General features: G+C 40.6%; 1 protein-coding gene across 1 annotated transcript; it reads left to right on the top strand.

Moving 5' to 3' along the window:
* On the top strand, positions 15993 to 19324 carry LOC8071551. Its single transcript, XM_002450539.2, has 4 exons — positions 15993 to 16289; positions 16435 to 16540; positions 18472 to 18548; positions 19040 to 19324. The coding sequence occupies exons 1-3, from the start codon at positions 15993 to 15995 to the stop codon at positions 18525 to 18527; spliced, it is 459 nt and encodes a 152-aa protein (XP_002450584.2). The 3' UTR covers positions 18528 to 18548; positions 19040 to 19324.

The following is a 22465-nucleotide window of genomic DNA, read 5'->3' as shown; positions in this document are numbered from 1 at the left end:
AATATATTACTGAATGGCTGACAGCTGCTCAAGCAAGCAGACTCTTTGAGTACCAACTCAACCTGCTCTGGACTTTGAGTTTGAGTCTCAACCCAACCCGTACATATTAAAAGAAATGGTCATGATCCTACGGTCCAACATTCCACACGACGTCCAAAATCAAGGTAACTCTACTATCTCCCTCCCTATTGCATTGCTTCCTCTCTTTTTTCCCTCCTGCAAATCTGATCCAAAGAGGCTCCGATGCGCCACCACCCACCAGATCATCAGTCATAGCTGTCTCCAACTCTCCATCTATAACATGCGGATCCACCACGAGATACAAAGGCCTTGTTTAGTTCCAAAATTTTTGGGAAAACGTGAATAGTATTATTTTCGTTTGTATTTGACAAATATTATCTAATTATGGCCTAACTAGGCTCAAAAGATTCGTCTCGTCAATTTCGACCAAACTGTGTAATTAGTTTTTATTTTCGTCTATATTTAATACTTCATGCATACCTCTAAAGATTCGATGTGACGGGGAATCTGAAAAATTTTGCAAAATTTTCTGGGAACTAAACTAATCTTCTCTTAATGCTTCTCTTGATTCTCTCTAGGAACTCTTGATGTAGAAGTGAAATCTATAGGAGAGTGCTTTTATCTGAGGGAGGAGGCTCAGTATTTATAGCCCTATGGAATGAACATGGGCCATTGGATCAAACCGACATAAACAACTATAGAGATTAAGCCTTGAGGTTGGTGGAGCAATGTGAGAGAAGGCCGCTGCCAGGTGGGGCTAGGCTGGGTCGGCCGCGCTAGCCCCCAGGTCAGCCGACCTGGCCCAATGCTAGGTGGGCCCCACCTTGCAGGGTCTTGCCTCTAGTATTCTCTAGAATCTTCTTTCGGAGTTGCATTGGAATATGCTTTTTACACCGACGTCCATCATATCTTCTCCTATTTTCCTATTTAATCCTTAAAAAAATACAAATATACCAAAGGTCGTGGAACTCTGTCAGTTTAACCCCTATCCTATGCATATATTTCATTATGAGCATTTATTCATGTTTAGTTGGCGGTTAAAAGTGACACTTAACAACCATCAATAGAGAGCAAGGATTCAAGAATTCCTAGAAAGAACTCAAGGTAATATCTCACCCTGACAAAGAACAAGAGCACCCCAAGGAGGCCATCTGATTGGCAAATCAGTGAGTGCAAAACAAAAAAGCCTGCTCAGGACAACCCTCCACGATAGGTTCACACAGACAAGATAATCAATTCCTATGAAAGTATGCCTTTGAAAGTAGCAACATAAGATGCCAGGAAGAGTAGAGCCAAGGTAATCAAGTCGAGCCACCAAGGGAGAATAGGCGCAGGCCATAGATCTCACACCACCCCAAGACTACTCACGCTCTCTATTGATACTAGATATGGAAAATAGATAAAGCCACAAGCGCACAGATGTTAATGTAGCTTTCACTCGGGAGTATTCCAAGGTATCAAATTTTCATGGGGAAACTAGTGAAGAACTAGGAGTATCCAAGAATATAACAATGGTGGGTGATAAGAAAGGATAGAGGATATGTGTGTGGTTTCTTTGACTAAGGAAAGACTAAAAATGACTTTACTAAAGTTGTTTACTATGGGGCATACCTGTAACGTCCCACCTCTACGAGGCTAGGCTCGCTTACATTAGGCAGCTTTCTAGGACATAGACTACCCTCACAGGCCAACACCAATCTTTTTTGCGCACTTTGTCCTCACTCATTGAAAGCCCAAGTTTGGTTTTGGTAATTAATGACACCAAGTTGCTAATGCTTTGTGTTCAAGTGATTTGAGTTAGGCATAGCAACACATGTGATGAAGGTGCTAGGTGGCATGGAAAGGTGGCCACATGATCACAAAGAGATGAAGCATGGAGTAGAGATCATGGTGATAAACAAGGAGTAAAGTGATCAAGGCAAAGGTATAAACATAGGGTTTTGCTTTTGCCGATCTAAGTTGAGTAGAGAAGTGATTGACCGGATTTAGGATAGATAGCCGACTATCAAGAAGGGAAATCACGGTCATCTCTCGAATCAAGTGCTACTAGGTCCATATCTTGAGCATTGTTGACACCTGTTAACTTACAAAATTTGTTAGCATTTATTTCTCCACCAGATATGAATATCTACTAGAATAGGGTTGTCACTAACAATTTCCACAAGTTTTGCATATTCTGTGTTTTCTAGGGATTATTTCAGAAAGAGCTGAAAAGAGAGATTTAAGTGCTAATTGGCCATGAAACTTATCCACGATAGAAGGATGACACTAGAGGGATCAGAAATACTCTAGAAGACACCCGACGCAATGGGGGAGCCAGGAGCCGCTAGGTGGGGCTGGCCGGCCCCACCCCTAGCACCAGCCGGCCCCCTATGGTTAGGGTTTGCTCCCTCCTTCTAGAAGCTTCCTCCACCGCCTTTGAGGAGCCATCTCAGTCGCTTGTTAAGTTGGTTTGATCCAACGGCGCATGTCCATTGCACCAGGCTATAAATAGAAGGCTAGACCCCCCTTGGAGGAGGCCAGATCAAGAGATGAAGAGTCAGAGCATTAGATAGAGATCCACTAGATCTAGGCTAGTAATCAAGATAGAGATTAGAGACAGAGAGTAGAAGAGTAGAGATTTAGAGGAGTCCCGGCCTGTCGGAGCTTCCTCAGGAGCTGTATTCGTCTGGATTTGGCTCCCTCGCCCGGAGCTGCGTTTTGAGGTACTTTTGTATTTACCCTTCTAATTCAAGTAAGCAACTTGTTTGTATTCGTTCTTTGGTTTGCAACTCATATTACATTGAGTACTACGATTTGGGTAGCTCCTAGGTCAGAGTAGTGATTCGTAGCGTAGACGTGGTGTTTGGGCTATGGTTTCTTGTGAATGTCCCCTGATCAACCGGATAGTGGTAGTTTGCGTAGGTGACTTTATAGCTACATTGATTCCTCTGTAGTCCACTTCCCAATGATAGAATTGATAGGCTTATAGGTGCCTGATAGGGGATTACTCTGTTTCTTCCCCTATTCAGATTACTTGCCTGATAAGACGATACTATACAAAGTTTACCGGTTATCGGAACCAGAGTACATTAGCTATTTCCTCCTTCTCAATAGTTTTCTAGATTGATTGTGCCCCCTTAGATTAAGAATTATTGGCTAGGTGATAACTCACCTAGTGTTCCTTTGGGTTCGATATTAAAACCGGGTTGATCTTGGTGAAGTGCTGATCAGTATATATCTATGCGCTTGTGGATAATCTGATTATAATCAATATTTAGGATGAAGTTAATTTATACCAACAAGCATTTCTGGCGCCGTTGCCGGGGAATGGTTTGTTGATTTTAACATTAGTCTATCTTACTCTATAATTATCCTTTTATAAAAAACAAAAAATATATAATGGAGATTGAATCTCAACTTTTATATCAATATGGAGCACCATCAGGATCGTACCTCCAGCCAAAGGAATCTTCTAAACCTATCACATCATCTGGCTATGAGCTATGCCCGGGACTAATCAACTTAGTTCAAGAACATATTTTTCTGCTAATTCTAACGAAAACCCCTATTCTCACTTAGCCGATTTTGAGCAGACATGTTCATGTCTGAGTATTAAGGGCATGGCCGATGAAACTTTAAGTTGGAAACTCTTTCCATTTTCATAAACAGGTCGAGCTAAGAAATGGTATAATCGCCATGGTCGGAATAGTCAAGGAGACAGGGATATATTACGAAAAGACTTTTGCCTTAAATTCTTCCTAGTAGAAAATGTCGCTAAACTTCGATTTGAAATCATAGAATTCAAACAATTAGACAATGAATCTCTAGGCAAGGCTTGGGATCGTTTTGATAGCTTTGTAAATTTTGGACCTAATCTTGCTTTACCAGAACCCATGCTTTTACAATATTTCTTTTTAGGCCTTAATGATAGAAATCAAGAATACCTTAATTTGGCCTCGGGAGGAGTATTTATGCATATTACTGTTGATCATGCTAAAACTATTCTTATTAATATTTTAAATGATCTCCTGAAGAAAAAGAAGAGTTGTTAGAAGAAGAATCTTAGTTAGCTAAAAATAAACTTTTACCTGATTCATCTCAATCTATAGTTGAATTAGCTAATGAGACGGAGATAACTCCAAATTCTGAATGGATGTTTGAAATTGAGGATGATTTCTTTGATGATTTTGGTAATACTACATTTTATCGTAAGATTATTCAACCCCAACAATCTAGGGATTTTAATCCTAATTTCTCACATCCTGATGATTTAAAATTTCTTAGAGAAGTTATAAGAGAATTAATTTTTATTTTGGGTGATGATTGGTTAATAGAATCTGAGCAATCCCCTGAAGTAATTCGCTTTAATTCACCCTCTGTTGTTATAAAGTTGCAAGTAGATTCATATCCTTTTGAAGCTTTATACAATCCAGTTGTAGAAGTCAACATTATGTCATATACTTTTGCTAAAGAATTCTTGAGAGACATACCATTAATTCCTACAAATAAATTATTAAAGAATTGTTCAGGACACATTATTCCTAGCTTAGGTGTTTTGAGTGCACTTCCCATTGTTATTAATGATTTCCGTATTTTTTTAAATTTCTATATATTTGATGTGTGAGATTTTAATGTAATGATTGGAGTACCCATAATAAAACTTCTTCAAGAAGGTCACAATGGTAAACTAGACATTAAATTTGGGAAAGAATTTAGTTTTTCAATGCCTATAACTCATGCAATAAAAGTTAAAGCAGAACCCCTTCCTAAATTAGATCCAATAGAAGAGGTTAAGACGTCCGAATTCGGTAATTTTAGTCAACTTGATTTAGAAGATGATAACCAGTTCTTTATCGATGAGGAGGAAGAGGATCCTAATGATCCTGAACCTCTTGATAAACTACTAGAGCCACTTAAACCTCCTATTGAGTTTAAACCACTACCTTTTGGACTTAAATATGTTTTTCTAAATAATGATAAAAAATATCCTATGATTATAAGTGATAAACTCTTAGATGAGGAGACTTATAAACTAATAACTGTTCTAGAAAAACACCATGCTGCTTTTGGTTATTCACTTCAAGACCTAAAAGGGATTAGCCCTGTTCTTTGCACTTATCGCATACCAACCAATCCAGAAATTACACCTTCGAGAGAGCCTCAGCGTAGACTCTAGAATACGATGAGAGAAGTAGTAAAGAAAGAGGTCTTAAAGCTTTTGCATGTGGGGATTATATATCCTGTACCGCATAGTGAGTGGGTAAGTCCTGTGCAAGTTGTACCTAAAAAGGGAGGAATGACAGTTGTCCAAAATGATAAAAATAAATTAATACCTCATAGAACTATCACTGGATGGCGAATGTGCATAGATTATAGAAAACTGAACAAAGCAACAAAGAAAGATCATTTTCTTCTACCTTTCATTGATGAGATGCTAGAGCGTTTAGCCAATCATTCTTTCTTTTGTTTCCTTGATGGTTATTCAGGATATCACCAAATCCCTATCCACCCTGATGATCAAAGCAAAACCATATTTACATGTCCCTATGGAACTTATGCTTATCGTAGAATGTCTTTTGGATTATGTAATGCGCCCGCTTCTTTTCAAAGATGTATGATGTCTATATTTTCTGATATGATAGAAGAAATTAGGGAAGTATTTATGGATGATTTTTTAGTTTATGGAAAAACTTTCCATGATTATTTAGAAAATTTAGATAAGGTTTTGCAGAGATGTGAAGAAAAACACTTAGTCCTCAATTGGGAGAAATGTCATTTTATGGTTAGAGAAGGAATAGTGTTAGGACACTTAGTGTCAGAAAGAGGTATAGAGGTAGATAAAGCTAAAATTGAAGTGATCAAACAACTACCTCCACCTGTTAATATAAAAGGAATCCAAAGCTTTCTTGGTCATTGTGGTTTTTATCGTAGATTTATAAGAAATTTCTCACAAATTGCTAGGCCAATGACTAGATTGTTAGCTAAGGATGTACCTGTTGAATTTGATGATGAATGCTCAGAATCATTTAATATTCTTAAAGAAGCACTTAGATCAGTGTTGACTCTTCTTAGCGTCACTACCTAGGATTGTCAGTCCTTGGCACAGCACTAGAAATGCTTGTGTGACACCAGAAGTGGCAAACGGTTTTACCGCAAGCGGACGGTGGTCAATGTAGCACTTCACCAGGAGTATTCCAGGTATTGTATTTTCCACGTGGAACGAGAAGTGGAATAACTAGACCAATTGAGTCGTCGGATGATGATCAAAGGGCTTAGGAATCGGTAGAGAGGTATTTCTAGTATTTAACTTTTGGCTAAGCTATCTTAAGTATACTTGAGAGTTAACTCCCTTCCTACTGTGGCCGATAAGTGAAAAGGGTGTGGCGAAACACTTCCCTAGGTAGCTACCATGTAGGCCAACTATTATTTGCAATTTGCCTAACAACACACTGAAGAGAACTCCTAATGTCCAGCAGAGGCCTGTCACGCTTCGCTGCTGCCGTTCTTTCGGTGCGACAAGAAGTCCACAAGGGCAGACTTAGTCTAGGGCCTTGTTTAGTTCCAAAATTTTTTGCAAAATCGACACTGTAGCACTTTCGTTTGTATTTGACAAATATTGTCCAATCATAGACTAATTAGACTCAAAGATTCGTCTCGTCAATTTCGACCAAACTATGTAATTAGTTTTTATTTTCGTCTATATTTAATACTCCATGCATGCGTCTAAAGATTCGATGTGACGGGGAATCTGGAAAATTTTGCAAAATTTTCTGGGAACTAAACAAGGCCTAGACACCACGTCTACACTAATTCTACTACTCTAGACCCAGCTAAGGTTTCGAGCACTTCACAGAAGGCAAAGCAATGTGCCAGATAGGCCGGTTGTATACTTAAAATAAACTAAGACAGAAAGTAAATACTGGAAGTACTCAGATGAAAGGCAACTAGAAAGAAGACTTACTAGAAGACAAGCATCCGCTGAGGCGCTCCTGGAAGAAGACTCCCGACAAGCCGGGACTCCTCCTCGGGGAACTCCTCACTCTCTTCCATCTATTCTCACACTTAGCTAAGAGTAGCTCTTCCTAAGATACATCATGATTAACTAGGGTCTCTAAGGGGGTATTTATAGGGGGAGATGGAGTAGGGGCTACTCCAGCGCCACGTCAGCGATCCGCGTGACCTCCAGCATGCACCGTTGGATAAACCGACCTTGGAACCACCATATGATCAATGGTTGTGGATTTCCATCACATGTTCATCATGGGGACGTCGGTGGGAGTGAACCGACTCAAGATGGGGCCCACATGTAGGTCGGTCGACCTACCCAATGACAGGTGGGACCGGTGTTGTCTTCTAGAAGGAATCCCATGTCGGTTGGTGCAAACCAGGTGGCTGGATGGCCCCATAGAGGGGTCAGTCGACCCACCTTTGGTAGAACCAAAGGTTCATCTTCTGCAGGTGACTTCCTGGTGAAATTCTGAGCACAGTGGTGGTGCTAGGCCCACAAAGGTGGGGTCGGCCGACCCTACTAATGCGCCCATCTTTTGCACATTGTTTCTAGAAGCTCTAAGATTGATGAATGTGAAGTTGGTTTTCCCATTGGCCATTCTAGGGTGGTAGTCCAACCTTCATATAAAGCTTCTTAACTCTGAAAAGTAGTCAATTGCACACCTGCATCCAAATGATGACATGTACATGTGGAACCAAGTTATTTGTACCTAAGTCACTATGTGTTTGGTGATTTTCTTCCAGAAAGAATGTATTGTTGACGGTTTTGATGGGGTAAAAATAGGGCTTATCTACCGTCAACAATTAGCACCAATCATTCAACCCCCTGATTGGTCTTTACCTTTTGAAATTATGTGTGATGCTAGTGATTATGCTATAGGCGTAGTCTTAGGACAAACAAAAGATAAAAATGCATCATGCAATTGCTTATGCTAGCAAAACAATGACAGAAGCACAATTAAATTATGCAACCACTAAAAAAGAACTTTTAGTTGTTGTTTTTGCTATTGATAAATTTAGGTCTTACTTAGTTGGATCCAAAATAATTATTTATTCTGACCATGCTACTCTTAAATATTTGCTCACTAAGAAAGGTGCTAAACCACAATTAATAAGATGGATCTTATTAATTCAAGAATTTGATTTGGAAATTAAAGATAGAAAAGGAATAGAAAATCCTATTGTGGATCATTTGTCTTGGATGTATTTTAACGAACCTCAGGAGTTACCTATTAATGACTCATTAAGAGATGACATGCTGTTTAAAGTGACCAAGACAGATCCTTGGTACGCGAATATTGTCAACTTTATGGTTGCAGGATACGTACCACCAGGAGAAAAATAAGAAGAAGCTCATTTATGAAAGTCGTCTCCACATATGGGATCCACCCTACCTCTTTCTGGTATGCTCAGATGGGTTGCTTAGAAGATGTGTACCAGTGGAGGAGGGCATGCATATCATTCAAAAATGTCATTCATCACCTTATGGAGGTCATTATGGGGTATTCCATACTCATGCAAAAATTTGGCAGAGTGGTTTCTTCTAGCCAACCATGTATGAAGACACCAAAGATTTCATCCGAAGATGTGGGTCATGTCAGAGGCATGGAAATATCAATACTAGAGATGCTATGCCACTCACCAACAATCTTCAGATAGAACTCTTTGATGTCTGGGGAATTGGTTACATGGGACCATTTGTGAAATCACGGAATTATGAGTACATTTTGGTGGTAGTTGACTATGTATCCAAGTGGGTAGAAGCCATGCCATGCAAGAAGGCTAATTCAAGACACTCAAAGAGGATGTTTAAAGAGGTTATATTTCCGAGGTTTGGAGCACCTAGGATGGTTATAAGTGATGGAGGAACACATTTCACTGATAAGAAGTTTCACTCATACCTACAAGCTCATGGAATACGACATAATGTTGCTACTCCATATCATCCTCAAACAAGTGGCCAGGTAGAAACATCAAATAAACAAATCAAAAACATTCTCCAGAAAACAGTAAATGAGATAAGAACTTTATGGAAGGATGAGTTACTAGCTGCACTATGGGCATACTGGATAGCTTATAAAACACCTTTGGGTATGTCGCCATATCAACTAGTATATGGTAAGACCTGCCACTTGCCAGCTGAACTAGAACATAAAGTTCACTGGGCTATCAAAAGATGGAATATGGATTTTGAAGCCACTAGAGAGAAAAGAAAAATGCAATTATCAAAACTAGAAGAATGGAGAGAAAAGGCGTATCACAATTCGAAGATCTACAAAGAACGAACAAAGAGATGGCATGACAAGAGGATCAAGAAGAAGGAATTTGCACTAGGAGATAAGGTATTACTTTATTTTTCATTCCAGGTTCAAATTATTTGGGCTTGGAAAACTGAGGAGCAAATGGGAAGGACCCTTCACCATCGTGAATTCATCACCACACGGAGCAATAACTCTACAATCAAGCGAAGGTACGCTATTCAAGATAAATGGACACCGACTTAAACTTTATTTAGAACCATTTGATTTAGGAGTAGTTGATGAAATATAATTTATCCAATTACCAACATATTAAGCTCTATTTATTCCTATACAAAAATTTATCCAAAAAACACGTCTAACAAAAAATAGGAAGAGTCTAAACGCACCACGCAGAAGGGCACCTGAAGTGGGCCCTTGGTGGGGCCGGCCGACGCCTATGTGGGGCCGGTCTGCGCCCCCTTGCCGCTTCTCGCCTCGACTTTCGTTCCCTGTCCTTCTACACCCTTCTTATGGATATTTGCACATAATCCAATCGTATTCGAATATTCTTTCGTATGGATCCCGTAGAGCCTAGGATTTGTCCTCATCCTATCTCCTGAAAACCAATATAAATACGTACCTAGACCCTCCTCAATAGTATCCCATAACCAGCCACCTCTTTCCTCAGAGAAGCTCTCCAACTTAGATCTAGTAGCAATGGCAGACAAGGCACTTGTCTCCTACGACGCGGACTTCGACAACATCCGTAGCGATGACTCGAAGGCCCTCGTCCTCACACAGCCAAAGCCTCTCGCTGTTGTGCCACCAAAGCAAGTTGCTACAGTACCCCAGTGTTGATGGGAAATAAGACCTAGTTCTATATACTCAAAAGCCCGTCAATAGTCCTCGATTGAAGGAAGATAAGCATCACATGAACATATTTATCACTAATAAAGTTCCACTTGTACTCTTAGCTTGTTTAATGCAGGGAAGAAGGAAATGAGCCCTGTGGGCCCCATAACCTCAGTCTACCGACCATGGTTTGGGCCCACCAGGGGCTCCCCTCCATGGCATGAGCCATGGCATACTCCAAGGAGTCAATCCCAACCCTTGGATCCAAGTGTGCTTGCCCTCAATGGTTCAAACACTTAGCACATGGATCCTTGGGCCCACATGGAAGCAAGCAAGTGTGCAACCAGACTCCACTTTGGACAACACTTCACATGACAAGTGGGGACACCACCAGGAGGCCAGTGGTGGGCCAAGGGCCCTAAAGGTTGGTCGGCCGATTGACCAATTGGGTCATGCCACCTAGCCCAGCCTTCCACCGACCTAAGGACCTTCCAGAAGGTCACTAGGACCCACTGTCATCCAGATGGCTGGTCGACCGACCTACATGTGGGCCACATCTAGAGTCAGTTCACTCCCATTGACGTCCCCATGATGAACATGTGTTGGAAATCCCCAACCATTGATCATATGGTGGTTCCAAGGTTGGTTTATCCAATGGTGCATGCTGGAGGTCACGCGGATTGCTGACGTGGCAGTGGAGTAGCCCCTACTCCACCTCCTGCTATAAATACCCCCTATAGGCCTTCATCTTCCATATATCTCACACTTCAAGATCCACTTGTTACAATGTAGGGTAGTAATAGTTAGTCTAGTGTGGGAGTTAGAGTTGAGTCGAGCGAAGCTCGAAGTCTCCGGAGTCATCTTCTAGAGAGTCTGGTATTCCTCTTTACCTTTTCTCTTGTAAGACTTTGAGTATTTAATATATTTACTTTTCCTTTACTTTTCTAAGTATTTACTTTCAATATTTACTTAGTGCAATATTCTATTGTAGTGTCCTAGTCTGTCTTATAGTAGTTATATAATAGCTAAGTTAGTCTTAAGTGCTTGGGTTGTTTTCTCTGCCGGTAACACGGTGCTTGGACTAGGTCGTATACTTAGTCTGAGTAGTAGGAGTTAGAATAAGCGTGGTGCTTAGGCTAAAGCCTACCCTTGAATACCACCGTATCAAACGTGATAGCGGGTGGCGGTGAAGCGTGACAGGCCTCTACTTCCTAGTAGGTTCTATTCACGTCGGGTACGGTCTGTAGGCACCCATAAGAAACGAGTCTGCTTGGATAGGAGTTTTGTCCTCCTATTGTAGTCGACTTCCAAGAAACAAGCAGTTAAGTTTAGCGACGTTAGTGTGTGTCTGCTACTAGATTAGATTGGTTCACAGGAGTAAAGTTAGAGTCACAGGAGTCTTTTCTCACTCATTGTCCTCCCACCTAGCTAGCTCTCTACCATTTATCTTTAGATTAGGATCTGTGTGAGATCACTTACCTATCCTTACCTATCCTTGACCCTTTGGATGACCTTGAGCCTAGTTAGTTCACTTCACATTCCCTGTGGAAAATACGATACCTGGAATACTCCCAGTGAAAGCTACATTGACTACTATACGCTTGCGGTATTTTCGTTTGCCCCTTCTGGAGTCAACAGGCTTTCTTGCGCTGTTGTAGGGATGGACTTTTAGTCTATCTTTTGTGATGACGCTATGAAATTCCAACAAGTTTTCTGGCACCATTGCCGGGGAACGGTAGCTGATCTAACTTAGAACCAAGTCATCCGAGTTATCCTTCTTTTACCTTTCTTTTCTTTTTATCCTTTCCACTGCATGTTTGCTTAATATTGCATAAATCTAGTGCTTTCTTGGGTAGCTCCTAGTCTTTGAGTTGTATTCGGGCATCATGCCTAGTCTAGATAGACAACCTCTTCGGGCTCCTAGTCTAGCTTGTGGTAGTCAAATGTTAAATGGGAACATCCCGGTTCATATATCGGCTTTAATAGTTGGTATGATGATATCCTTTGGATGGGCCACGCCACAGGAAAAAGCTAAAGCCTACATGTTCATGCATATCTCTCATTTATTTTAACCATAGCATATTTGTTTAAATGCATTCATCCTCCACTTTGCATTGCCTGCATATAAAAATTAAAATAATAATAATAATAAAAGAAAAAAAATATTTGCCTCTTGTCTTCATCACTCATTATCTTGTCTCTAGTATAATGAATCTTGTTCATCCTATCATGCTCCCTCTTTCTATGTTAGTATGCTTTGGTTTGGTTATACTAATTGCTCAAGTGAGTACCTCCATAGTCTTTTTAAATTAAGCATGGTGCTTAGGTTAAATAGACTACCTTAATCAAACAAGACATGGTGTTAAGTTTGATTATTGAACCAAACATACTTGCATGGAACTTGGTTGCACTTTTGGACTAACCCCTGCAGCAAGAACATCGATATCTCTATGGGTAAGTCATGAGATCATTCATGGAGACAACTTGAGATCCTCATGGTCGAAGACAAGTTTCTTGGCCAAAGAGAACTTCGATGCAACTAAGAAGGTCCAATGCTATGACTCATCATCTTTGAGGTAAGTGGCCACCTTCTTAAGAGTTTTCTAGGAGTTTGATCCTTGATAGAAGAAGTTAACATGCTAGAACTCATCCTTGCTAAAGATTCAACAAGACTAAAATCTACATGTCTTAACTTCTTTTATATATTTTGTGTGGATTGGCCTTTAGGATATCATGAATACACTTATGTTAGTCCTTAAGACAAAACTGGTCTTGGGGAGCCTCCATTATGGGGTCGGGCGACCCCATCTTAGTAGCTAACCAAGCCTATGTTTGGCCAAACCATCTATGACATGTGGGGAAGTACAAACCCAGAACCTATTCACTCTAGAACTTCCAAACTGGGGTCGGGCGACCTAGACTTAGTACCCACTATGGCTCAAACTTGGCCAGACCACTTCTAATCACCTAAAAAGTGTAGGACCTAAACTTGCTTGCTCTGTACCCAACAACTAGGGGTCGGGCGACCCCTACTTGATAGGATGCAAGTATCTTGAAAGTGGTCCTACGAAAAGGAGAGTTGAGGGAGAAGTGTGAACTTTTGGTTCTACAGAGGTGGGGTCGGGTGACCCATAGTTGGGAAACCCAATCTGACCTAGAGTGTCGTGCCAGCACTTAGAAACTATTCCTAGTTGCAACTCTTGTGAAAACAAGTTTGTAATCTTTGGCAATAGCTTTCCTAGCCTTCCCTCTTCTTCTTCTCCATCCCAATCCTCCTTGTCTCAAACTCAACACCTTCTAGCCCCCTATATGCCTCCCGAGTTACCTTGAGTAACCTATCGTGGTCCCCACTAGCACAAATGTCATCAATTCTATCAGTGAGGCCCCCTTCAATCATGAGGGAGACTAGCTGCGAAACCAGAGGTCACCATGGAGGCCATTGTGCTTAAAGGAGAACCATACCATACCTCCATGAACCTCAAGGCAAAGGTAGGCAAGTGTGGCAAGAGGAGGTGCAATCTTGGTCCATATCTCCAGGGCCATCTGAAGCACCCAAGCAATAAACAAGATGGAGAGGTCCTACTCTACGGACCTAAAACATGGAGCCCTTGCTGATAAGGTAAATCAGTACTTATCCCATCTTTACTCATTGCATTTCAATTCTTGCATTTCCCTTCCAATTGCATGCTTAGTTTAGTTTTGCATATTTCCCTTCGACAAAATGCTTAGGAATAATAAATAAAAATCTTGAGAACAACTTGCAATACAGTTTTGACCTATGGATCACCTAGAGGTGGGGTCGGCTGACCCCACCATTGGGCCCACTTGTAGTCTTTCACTTTGGCTTGATGCAATGTGTCGAGGTCAGCACTTGGATGCTCCTGGAGCTTTCAAGTTGGGGTCGGTCGACCCTAAGACTTGCCCTTTTGGCAGTCTGCTATCTCCCATTTGCTTTGCTTTAGAATCCCATGCATGACACACAAGCCAAAGTCTAAAAAGAAATGGTCCGTTTGGGACCTATGCACCAGCTTAAACCTGCAAAGTAGTCTCCTAGACATGCTCTAGTGCTATCATGATCACTGACAACCACTTTAAGCATATCTCCACTTTTGCAGATCATCTTTTCTCTTTCACATAGCACTAGGCAAGGGACTCTTATAAAAGAACTTTACTTCTTGTCCACGCCTAGGCTTTACTTTAGTAGACACTTAATGCCACATCATTTAGAGTGCTAAAGTGCTTAGGGTAGGGGTCGGTCGACCCCTACATTGGCCAATCTCTAGAAAAGAGTTCATATATGTTGCAAGATTCCCTGCCATGATTCACAATTTTGAAACATAGTGCTTATGGGTGGGTCGGCCGACCCCCACATTGGGGTGTTCACCACTTGCCCTTCTACCCCTATAAATACCCATGCATTGTGAGCTCAATTCCACACCCAAAACCACCAAAATTATCTCAAGCTCACAATCCCTCTTCTCTCTTCTTAGTTGCAAGTTATTTCTCAAGATTAATAGTTGTCCTTAAAAAACCAAACAAATATTTAATCTTGCATAGGAGTAGAAGTAGGAAACAGTGTGGTTGTCTGTGGAATGGAGAAAGCATTCCTCTCTCGATTCTAGAAGTCCAAAGGGGGTGAGAGCTGTTCTCAAAGCTCTCACCACTCTAATGAGAGAAGCCATGAGAGGATACAGGAAGGGGAGAGTCACCATCAAGTGGTGCTCTACGAACCTCCTCCAAGAGCAATGGAGACTGAAGAATGAACTCATATTAACACCGGAAGAGCTGATCAAGTTCAGCAACCTAAAGGAGAGAGGTTTCTGCCATACAAGCATCCTCGACCTGGCCCTTGTGGACCACACAAGTATGACTAAAGAATTCAATGATATTTTAATACCATTGGTTGGGGAGGTTTTTGGTGAGTACCTTGAACTTGGTATAGAAGTGCTCACTAAAGAATTTTTATGCATACTAAAATTGACTCGTAACATTTCGCATGTGTGGGCAAGAGTGTAGCTATACTTGGGGTCTTCTAACCACTGCTCTAGGTTGTGACTTTGATTGTACAATTGACTTAGACACTACCATGCCTGGGTTTAACAAGAGTAGATTTTGATGATTGCTCCACTCTCTTAACCTCTAAAATTCACAATCCAACCTTGTGCTTAATTTATTTCTAGATTACTACCAATCTTTTTCCTGGTTCTTCTGACTCTCTAAAAGATGATGAACTAAAATTGCTCTATGCCATGGTACACAAGATTGAAATTTCCCCTGTTAAATTGATGATAAGATTTTAGCTACTTACCCATGACCCAACTTAGTCCCGCTGGTGTGTTGCCACTACCAGGACCCCTGCACTTGATGTTTCCCATGTCTTTGGATTTCAGAATGCTCAAGAATCCAAGTGTGGCGGGTCAAGTTCCCCCAACTAAGTCTCTGAATTTCCTGAACACACCATGACGTACACTACACCACAACCCTTATTCAGCAACTGACTGCAGTTGCTAAAAGTTTTAATTAGCATAGAACAGTGGGTCGCTAAAGGTTAGCGAAGGACGGTCAGTTGCTAAAACTGAATAGGGCGATGGATGGTCCGTTGCTATAATTATTTTTCTTTTGCGTTGGATGGTCGGTTGCTATACATCACGAACAACATCGGATGATCCGTGGCTATAGAAATTTTCCATTCGCACACGGTATTTGGGCCTTTCCTGCTGTAATTTTGGCCCAAAATGTCCTAAACCCTAACTCATCCCACATTTACCTCCCCCTCAGGTAGCCCACATCGGCCTCCTTCCGTCGCTCTCTCCTCCATTCGTCATCGCAAAAAAAACACGCACGCAACTCTCCCCATTCTCTCTCGGTCTCTCCGAGCCGGCGGCAGGCATGGCGACGGTGCCCCACATGGTGCGGCACAACGATGGCTCCTCCCTCTTCCTCCTCGCGCGGGTGAGTCTCGATGGTCTCTTCTCTTCCCCTCCCTCTGTCTCTCTCTCCCCATCTCCCCTGGCGCGGGTAGGGCAGCGGCGTGGGCGGACCTCCTCCGAGGACCGCAAGCCGGTGGGCGCGGGGTCCCCGCCGCCGGCCGCGGCCGCGGCGGTGGCGGCGGCGCACAAGATCCAGCTCAAGAGCGCCGACATGAAGGAGGAGATGCAGCAGGAGGCCTTCGAAATTGCCCACGTCGTAAACGCCCTCGCTCTCGCTCTGCCATCTCTTTTCCTGCGCTCGATTTGGGGTTTTCGTTGCTCCGCCCTTTTTGACGGGTTGTTCGTTAGGATTTGGGGATTTATTTATATATTTTTCTATCGATTCGTTCCCTGTCGGTCAGGCGTTCAAGAAGCACAGCATGGAGAAGGACATCGCGGAGTACATAAAGAAGGAGTTCGACAAGAACTACGGCCCAACCTGGCACTGCATCGTCGGCCGCAACTTCGGTAATGCTCTCCTCCCAACCCCCTTATGGGAACCGCTCCTTAACCTTAATTAGTACGGTTATTGAATGATTGCGTCAGTTGTGGTTGATGTCTAGTCTGATATGCTTGCGTGGTTGGATATTCTGTGGTTGATTTCATACGTGCTAGCTCATAGAGGTTGTCACATGATGCCAATAGTAGCCACAGGAAACTCTTTTTTCTAAAATATATTGAAAAGGAAATGAACTTGGGAAAGGGAAGAAGTTGAAATGGTTACTGGTCAACTGAAGTTATTTTTCAAATTTGAAGGGAATGTTCTAATGATCATGATCTGTGGAGTACAGTATATACTTAGTCCAATGGAGCCCCCATACAGCTCTGGATGAAGTATAGTTTCAGGGAGTGTGGACAGGATATGCAAGACCATGTCTAATTGCTCTATTGTGAGCTTTACCTCATTGCTTCTGGCTTGGCGTAACTTCTGAAATTTACTCTTGGTATCAACCAAATCCAACTTAGCAAGCTATCATTCAATTTATTGCATTTCTAGTTGACATATTTCAACTTTCTATTCACTCTTTGTTGTATAACCTAAGCTGTTTGGTTAAGTTAGTAACACATACTTTACGTTGATAGCTCCTCTAGCTTGCTGTCACCTTACTATATCTGTAATCAGATGCATTGAAGAAATGGTATGCCATGTCACCCAATACTTTGAACTGTCTTGTCCTCTCAATATCACTTATTCACTTCAAAAACACCCCAGCAATTGGTGTACAATGAGGGAAGTTTAGCAACCTCTACTGCAATCTGCATTTGGCATGGCCAAGTTGTGAACATGGATCTAAGAGAACAATTGTCAGTACTAGATTGGGGGAAAAACACTTTGAATTTGAAGCAAGTTTATCTCTCATGTGATTATATGGGTCTAAGTTCTTATCAAACAGAACTTTTTGCTGTCTATGTTCGTATTCTTTTTTCTACAAAATGTTCTATCTTGTCTTTTTCTATTTAATTCCTTTTCACTAAATTTCCTGTGATTTTCTTATTATTATTTGTATTTATAAGGCAGCCTATTTTATGAATAGAAGTCGTGTTAGGCATATGTTAACAATTTGAGACCAGCGAAATTCTCCCTGCTATGTCATGCCACCTGTATTCATATTCTTTTATAGGCAATAGATGTATATGTGTAGCATTCGATTGTTTATAGCTTCTTCTCAGTCATGATAACATGCATTTTTTGTATTATTGTAAATGTTTAAGAATGCCTAGACACCTAGTATATTTTATTATAAATTTAATTGTATCAAGTTTGTATTACAACAGTTAAAAACGGTTGGCCAAATTATTGGTCAAAGGCTAATTTTGGATCTTGATATGCTTGTGCGCCTTATAAACTGGCCCAGTACACAGAATCTCCACTTTATAAAAATAGGAAAAAAGATTTGAATCTTAGGAAAGCCGCCCGCCCGTTTCCGTCGAAGTCGCAAGTCGCGTATTTTTCCACGTAAAATCGCGTGCTACGCGGCCGGTGGGATTTGAACCTGCGACCTCCCCCTTGCGCGTAGCCTCCGCTACCACTCCACCCATTACTTATGCCTATCTTAGAGTTTGGTTCCTCGTATTTTAATTCTTGCATAAAGGTAGTTTCCTTTTGAAGGCTTTTTATTGTTATGTAGGTTGGTTCTGATATGATGTAGAACACGCCGACGAGGTATGCAGCATGTTGTGCTTTGATGAGCACAAATGCTATTACCACTACAATTACTATTATAACTGTTCCTAAATCTGAATTTTTGAATGCTCATAATCATTCTTCTCTCGATTAATTGCGTGAATAATACCTATACTCCATGTTTGTGATTAAACCTTACCAATGAGGATCTATGTTTCTCTGAACTTTTGATTTATGTGAGTTGATCTTCATTCCAGCTCTGTCAATGTTTTAGACCTAAGACATGATGGTTGCCAGGCTACAACCTGCTATTCAAGCACAGTTGTGTAGACTCAAGTCAGCCAACACCAGGCAAGTCCTACCCCTTTGCCTCCTTGATACATTGTTCAAATCAAGTTTGTTGATCTACATGTTGAATTTAAATTTACTGGATGTGTGGATTGGACTGAGGACAACATATTAGCCTGAATTTACATGTTCTTGAATTTACAAGATCAGATATAGGATTATCAGAAAAGCCTGACATCCTCAATATATATGGTCATACCAATGTACTATAGAGCAGAAACAAGATTCCAAAGCAACTATAGTTCACTGAAACAATCCATTTAGTGTTTTTGACAAACATGGCTGCCACAGATAGCATGTACTATGTTAAGCTAGGATAACATTGTGTTCATTAGCTGAAAACTTATGATCTGAAAATTCAGTTCTGAAAAATAATGTATGGTAGGTACTCGTACCAAAGTAAGTTTGCCAATTAGCTGAGAAAGTAATTCTGAAATAGTGAAGGATGGAACTAGTCTAACTTTGTGCCTACCTGTAATGCACACTTTTTTCAGAAACTTCTAGCTGCTGCTAGTCAACAGCTTGTCAACAACAATGTGCAGCCAAACAATCCAATTAGAGTTTTTGACGAAGATGGTTGCCACGGATAGCATCTACTATGTTAAGCTAGGATAACATTGTGTTCATTGTGTTCATTAGCTAGGATTAGCCATGCTATTGATCATCAACTATATGTTCAAACAAGGACTAGTATAATTTTTGGTGTATGGCTACTCCAAATTTGTGTACATGATTTTAATATGGCATCCATCTTGAATGTTTGATCCAATGTCTATGAGTTTCAGATATATAAGGTTTTATTTTTTTTAATCCTATTCAATTGATCTCGATGGACTGTTAGTTGCTAAAAGTTCATATTGCAATGAACTATCCGTTGCTAAATGTTCTAACATGCCGTCCGTTGCTAAAAGCTGGGACGATGGACGGTCCGTAGCTAAAGATGAAGTATGTCGCTATATACATACAGCCACGGCTTCAACAGCAACTGCTGAGGTCCGTCGCTATAACTTTTAGCCACGGACCGTCCATCGTTATACACCCCTTACAGCAACTTCAAGTCAGTCGCTGATTAAGGGTTGTGGTGTAGTGGTAGTACATGGTGAGGCAAGTTGGCTCGACAAATTCTACCCTAAGTAGGGGGTCGGCCAACCCCCTCTTTGACGGCCAACGGGAACAGAAGCTTGCAGAGGTACATCATCAACAATGGGAATTCAACTGGCAGCAATGGGCAAGCTGTAATACCCGATTTTAAGGACAAAACTAGATATGCACCATATGTGAGTTTTAGAAGTCAAATCTCTCATATAGCCACAAATAAGGGGTAATATCAAAAGACAATGCATAAATATATAACGTACATAATATAAAAGAGATAACCTTTGATAGCAAACAGCGGATAGACAACTCCAAACTTCGGGTATTAACTTCTCTCTACAGGATCCAACTGACTTTTTGATCACAAGCCTAAACTTCTCCTGAGGTTTGGGGGAAATAGCAAGAGTGAGTCCATGTCGAACTCCACAAGTATAGCAACTAGATTGTATAGATCCCACAATCTCATGATCAATGTGACATAAATAATGTAAAGCTTTAAATAATAAATAATGAGCATATTTAACACACAATTGTTGCTAAGCCTCATAATAAATTTTATTTCAATGAAAAAATATTATTTTTTCTATGTTTCATGAGCACAAAAATACAAAATTAAATCTTTTTCACCTATTTCAAAAAGGAATAAATTTTAGGGCGTTACAAATCTACCCCCTTAAAATGAATCTCGTCCTCGAGATTCGAAAGAGGCACGGATTCCAACAGAGAAACATAAAAAGATACTGATAACTATTTCAACTTCACAACTGACATTCCAAATGCAAACACTTATGTCTCGGGATCACAACTTGTGAACAAAATTTCCATAAAATGTCTATTATTCATAATTGATCAAGGTCCATCTTGACTGCTAACTTTTTGACTTATACAACTTGAAGACATGATAACTTAGCATGGATATGCCTCCTCAGGTAGGAGTGGACCACCCTGATACTCAATTCTTTTTCCTGATGGTGCGGTTAAGAAAATTTTCCACTGGGTAGCATAGATCACTCCTTGGTGTGCACATAAACATCCATTGCCAAAAACCAATGGAATGTCGAGGGACTCTAGCACAATGAGGTTTACAGTGAAGTTTTCCTTCTTTATGACAAGATTGATATTGGAGCAAACCTGATCTGCCTGTATTTCTCCCAATGGGGTTTGAACTAACAAAGGCTTCCTCGTTGTGGATTTTGATTTGATTCAATGTCAGCTTGCTCTTCAGTATTATTATTTTGATAACACTCAACATTGTCATACTCATAACATCTTTCTTCAAAGGCAAGATGATCATACTCTTCCCACATATCCATGAGAGGCATCGTATTGGGCTCCTGATCCATAGGACACTACACTCCCTGTCATTAGGTGACCAACGTCAGTAACTCAAGCCCGGATAGATGATCATAACCATAAGATATCTCAGAAGACAATTATCACTTCAAGATAGATTAAATATGCATCATCCAGTGATATCAAGGTGCTACCCCCTTAAAATGAGATTGATTGTGGGACACTAAGGACTAGTTCTCCTATCCTTTTTGGACGCTACGCATCATAGTCTTTTACATTCGTTGTACCGAGTCTCTTGATCCAAGGTTAGTTTCATCACTAAGTTCCATTTATCGGTACCTTTATCACAGTTAAGTTGCTTCACTCTCACATCCCACATATAACTTTGTAAACTTTGGTGTCATCTGATCCTCATAAACACAACTCTCAATCCATGAGTATCAGCAATGACATATACCTCCATTAATATTCTCTAAATGGGATGATATCTTGAATAAAAAAAAACAATTTACCAAGCACTTGTGACCCTTACATATGATCCAACACTTGCCAATCCTTTTCTTTGTAACTCCTTTAACTAGCCTACCCCCTTATGAAAAGTCAACTAGGGGCACAAGAAAGGTAGCTTGCATGTTTTCCAAACAAGTTAACTAACATTGAGAACTTCTGACATCCCAAAGAACTTAGATGCAAGAGAACAAACAGGTATCCTGAAATTTTTTCGCGATATGAAAACATTAGCTTAGTAAAGCAGGTATAACTCTTATGCTGTTAATCCAATAGAGTTGTAGCTTATACCGTTAGAAGACTTATGAAATTCCCTACAACTTTCATGTAGAAGACCTCCTTAGGTTCTGTCTTTAAACTTAGGTATAATAGCCAAACATATTATCTATCCTGACAATGTCTCAGCAAAGGTGCAGTAACTTCCAGAAGTTATATCTCGAGCTCCTTAACTCATCTAGAGATGATCCTTAGATTTTTGAAAAAATTATGAAATCCACTACAACTTTTGTATACAACTCTTTCCCAGATTCTGAAGTTAATTTAGCTGAAAATAGGAAATACCAGATCTGTCCAGATTTTGAAACAGAACAGAAACATCCAATTGTAAATATCATTTCTCAGGTTATACTTATCCAAATAAGTTCCAGCTTATACTGTTGGAAATCTTAGCAAATTGTCTACAACTTTTCTATAGAACACTTTTCCAAATTCTATAGCTATGTTTGTCTCAAACAGCAAGTTCCCGAAACTGGTCCAGATTCTGGACAGCGCAACTGCATCCACTTGTGATTTTCATAACTCCAATTCCAAAATAGATATGGGGGTGGTTCCTGAGGTCAGAGAAAGATCTTGAAGTCTAGTCGTTCCCAGAAAATTTTGAAAAACTTTGCACGATCAGACCTTGAAATACACCAGCATTATTGCAAACTGCTCCAGAAATCAACATGGGAGGGAAAAGAGATAGCCAAACCCAACTACTTATTTCATTAATCCTTATGCCTTAGGCCTATAAACTAAATGATATT

Source organism: Sorghum bicolor, chromosome 5, assembly GCF_000003195.3.
Source record: "Sorghum bicolor cultivar BTx623 chromosome 5, Sorghum_bicolor_NCBIv3, whole genome shotgun sequence".
Taxonomy (NCBI): Eukaryota; Viridiplantae; Streptophyta; class Magnoliopsida; order Poales; family Poaceae; genus Sorghum; species Sorghum bicolor.
The sequence above is the reverse complement of the archived record's forward strand: the minus strand, read 5'-3'. Positions and strand labels throughout refer to the sequence as shown.